This window comes from Pteropus vampyrus, unplaced genomic scaffold (genome assembly GCF_000151845.1).
Source record: "Pteropus vampyrus isolate Shadow unplaced genomic scaffold, Pvam_2.0 Scaffold124, whole genome shotgun sequence".
Classification (NCBI taxonomy): Eukaryota; Metazoa; Chordata; class Mammalia; order Chiroptera; family Pteropodidae; genus Pteropus; species Pteropus vampyrus.
Genome location: NW_011888905.1, coordinates 1,830,102 through 1,834,035, shown reverse-complemented (window position 1 = coordinate 1,834,035; position 3,934 = coordinate 1,830,102). Strand labels below are relative to the sequence as shown.

Below are 3,934 nucleotides of genomic sequence, written 5' to 3'. Positions count from 1 at the left end.
GCTTCTGTACCTTTCAAATTTTACATCATGACGTCTTACATTTGAAATCCAGGGACGGAAAGAAAAGCCGTGAATTATTTTCACCAAAGGTTTCTCAGGGTTCTTGCTATCCCTTCTACTAGCCTTTTAAAATTATAGGTGTGGAAAACAGAACAAAATCTTTAAGGTGGAGCTCAAGGGCGAAAAATATAAAGAGATGAGAGAAAAAAGGAGGAAAACCTGACTAAGGTATAATCGGGAAATCGAAAATATCCTGACACAGCTTACGCCAGACTTTGCCGAATAAATGTGCTTATGTCGCTCAGACACCCCAAAGAGGGGGACTGGCGAGGAAACCGGGTGAAGCAGCAGAGAGCCACCGGGAAGCCCCAACGGTGCACCCCACACACGCAGCGGGGAGGGGAGGCCGGCACTTACGGAGAAGTCTCTCCTGGGGGTGAGCCTCTTGGGGAAGTGATCGAAGGCATAGGGCCTGGTGCACACGGGGTAGCGGTTCCGGTGGATCTTGTAGAACAGGTGTGCGGACTTGTCGAGCCGGTAGTCGCAGATGTACACGTCCTGCTCCCTCACGCCTTTGGGTCTCCCTGTGGGCCCGAACACGGGTGAGTAAGCCTCCCACCTGCCCCCTGCCCCCCCGAGCTGCCCCGGGAGCGCCACACGCCATCGGGAGAGCAGTCAGCCCCAGAGGGGAACAGGCAGCACTGCCAGCATCTGGCGACTGCAGGAGAAACGAGAGTCCCTGGACGCTGGCGCCAGGAGAAAGGGCATCTGTGGGGCGGAACGAAACCAGAGATGCAGCTCATTGGAGCACTGCAGGCATTTCAAGGGGAGACTCTGAAGGAGAGACAGAGCGGCTTGAGGGGGAAGCTGGGAGGAAAGGGGCAGCGCAGGCGAGGAAGGCACGGGTGGGAATGAACGCTTCCCAACGGGGTGGGGCGGGCGGCCGGGGCCCTGAACGGCGTACGTGTGGTAAGTGTGTCGTCTGGACTCCGCTGCTGTGAGGCTGAGAGGAGGCGCCAGGCGACAAACTGGGCCACGGCAGACAAGGAACTTCCACCGTGAGCCGCAGACTGGGCTGAGTGCCTCGCAGGTCACTTACTCACTTACTCGCGATGCAAGTCTCTCAAGTCGGTGCTAATCCCGATTTTCACCGGGCTGAGCAGCCGGCCCAAGGGCATGCGGGGGAGCGTGGTGGGGCTTGGACACGAAATTAGACTGTAGATCCCACGGCCCGCACTGCTAACCACGAAGCTTAGAGAGCGACTGTGCTGCTTTTGTTTAATATACACCTGCCCCTCGATTTACAAGGTTTTTGTTTTTTGTTTTTAAATACACGGTAAATATTCCCCTTTTCGCCGACTTTTTACACGTGGTTTCCATTTATGTGGTCTCATTTTATGCAGTTCTTTTTCATTTCCGTTACTGGCGATTACTCTTTCTAAAAAACAATAGCTTAACCCAGCAACGTACAAAGAACTAATACTTACCGACACAATTATGATCTTCCCGTTCATTGGATGGCAAATAAAAAACCTTGGGTGACTACTGATGTTTTTCGGGATTTTATAAGTATTTTACTGTAGAAGCTGAATGTTATGTGAAGGAAAAGCATCTTCCCTTTCAAATACTTTTACTTTTAGGTAACGCACCTGGTCGCCCACACGATTTAGAGCATCCAAGTACCAGCGTTGTGTATTTGCCGCCAATACAACTTCTTTGGTCCAATCTTTAAATCAAGGTATCATTTCTACCTTTAAGATTAATTATATTAAGTTTTAATGACATTTTTAATAAATTTGGAGATAATGAATCATAGTTATAGAAGCCTGGAATAAATCCATCATTTAAAATTATTTCTAGAATATTGCTTTAGCTTTGAGTGCTATGAAGCCGTCAGCTTTAAATGCTGGCTGGAAAGCAGCACGGCCAGAAGTGGTCGCACAGGGAATGCGGTTCCAACAACTGCAGAAGGCGTCACTGGCTTTATTAACTTATTAAATAAATTTCAAGAAGAAGGAAGGCTCTGACAGTTTGAATACAGATATTAATGAATTACTGGTTGGTCACAAATTAACCGGTAATGAATTAATTCACTTAATATTTGAAGTCCATCCTGCTGATAAATACGGCAGCGACCTTGAACCAGCTTCCTTCACTGCAGGAAAGACTTAAGAAGCTCTTCCATTGGCCACAAAACTGCAATTCTAGGTTATTGATCCAAACATCCAAAGAGCCTTAAAATTTCAAATAGATTTTAAAAAATGTTGCAGTGAATGTCAAAGAATCGATGGAACCTTAGCAAAAGGTGGGGCTGGGAGAAGGTTGCCCAAAAGCACGAGCACAGACAACGAAGCCGAAGCTGTGCTTCCGGAAAGTTCCCGCGGTGAGGACGGTGACTTTGTGCCCAACGAAGAGAAGGTGACTGCTTCAGGTCACAGCTCCGGCACTGACAGCGAACTAAATCTATTGTTTTTTCTGAATTTTCATTGGTATCTTTTTGTGAAAATACGTGAAATGAGTATTTGATGTCAGCCTATTTCTTTAGTATTTTTTTGGTCTAGTGGACTCTTTTTATGTGGTTTTCTTTCGTGTAAAACAAAGACACGTGGAACGGATAATCTGTGTGAATCAGGGACACACGTGGGGCTGATGACGGCCTCAAGGACTGTGGAACGGGCGGGTGAAGGGCCATCCGCTCACAAACACGAACAGCGCTAAGTGCGCAGTACTAAAAAATGCTAAAATTAAAAAAAAAAGAGAGTGTCGCTGAGTACCAAATACTGGGTAAAAAAAAGGAAACAAAATAAAGAAAAAAGACAGCACAGTTCTCCGAAGCGTCACGGCTGGTCTTGGACAGAGAGGAGAAAGGGGTGGCCACTGCGGCTCGATGACAGGACAGATCGTTTCTCAAGGAGCCCAGAGCACCCACCTTTACAGTACGTGTAAAGGTCCAGGACGCAGCAGGTCCCCACGACAGCCTCCAAGGGGATGATCTCGTAGAGCGGCACCCGGAACAGTTCGTTGTGATAGAAACGACGGGATGGAGAATGGTGGGTTTCGTGGGGCCGGAAATAATGGTGGCCGAAGGCGAAACGCTCCTCTCTGAAAGAGGAGAACAGGAGAAAGGTGCGGAGCGGTCAGCAAGGCCCAGAGCGCTCGGCGCTGTGCAGGAAGGGCGCGGCCGGAGGGAGAGACAGGGCCGCGCACGTACTTCTCATTCTTCCAGAGCTTCTCAATGCGGAAGATGTCGAGCTTATCTCTGTTGATGTGAGACAGCAGTCGATAGGACTGACGGACGGGGTGGCCATCAGGGGTGCGCCGACTGTCCCTCATGAGATACACACAGTCACCTGGGAAGGCAGAGAACACGGGAGGAGATTAGAAGGGGTCCTGCGTGAGTTGTCAGGCCCCACCGATCTGACCCAAGGTCTTCGCAGCAGGAATGTAAATCTACGACGGCAAGGACAGCGCTCCTGCCGGCCGCCTAGCGGACATGCTGAGCGCCTCCAGACTGTGACAATAACACGAGGTGGGGCGTCCACCTCGTGGAATCCTGGATGTCCTTCCCAGTCTTAAAATTCGCTTTATAACACCCTGGGCTCTCCAAATCAGTTTCATTTGGTGGAAGAGAAAGGCACGTAGGACTGAGGACCAAAGGATAGAAAATCCTTTATTCTGTCGCTCTTACGGAGACAGTAAACGCTATGCGGGCAGCAGATACCGCCCACCCCTCAGAGAGTCAGCCGTGACGCGCAGGGCGAGCCCTGTGCACGCACCTTGACGCAGCAGCAGGTCATCTCGCAGCAGACAGATGAAGTAGACGCAGCCGGGCTGGGCGTAGTGGGGCCGCGGGATCATGGGCACCTCCTGAGGGGAGCAGAAAGCCAGTGGGGCCGGGCCGGGGCCACATGGCCCGCCCGCTGCTTGCTATTCA

The 3,934-nt window shown here is 50.5% G+C and overlaps 1 protein-coding gene across 1 annotated transcript in view; it reads right to left on the bottom strand.

The window, feature by feature from the left end:
- ASH1L (ASH1 like histone lysine methyltransferase) overlaps positions 1-3,934 on the bottom strand; it is a 106,031-nt gene that overhangs the window by 5,345 nt on the left and 96,752 nt on the right. The window contains 4 exon segments of the mRNA XM_023534302.1: positions 418-584; positions 2,930-3,102; positions 3,212-3,350; positions 3,777-3,867. Coding sequence (XP_023390070.1) covers positions 418-584; positions 2,930-3,102; positions 3,212-3,350; positions 3,777-3,867 — 570 coding nt within the window.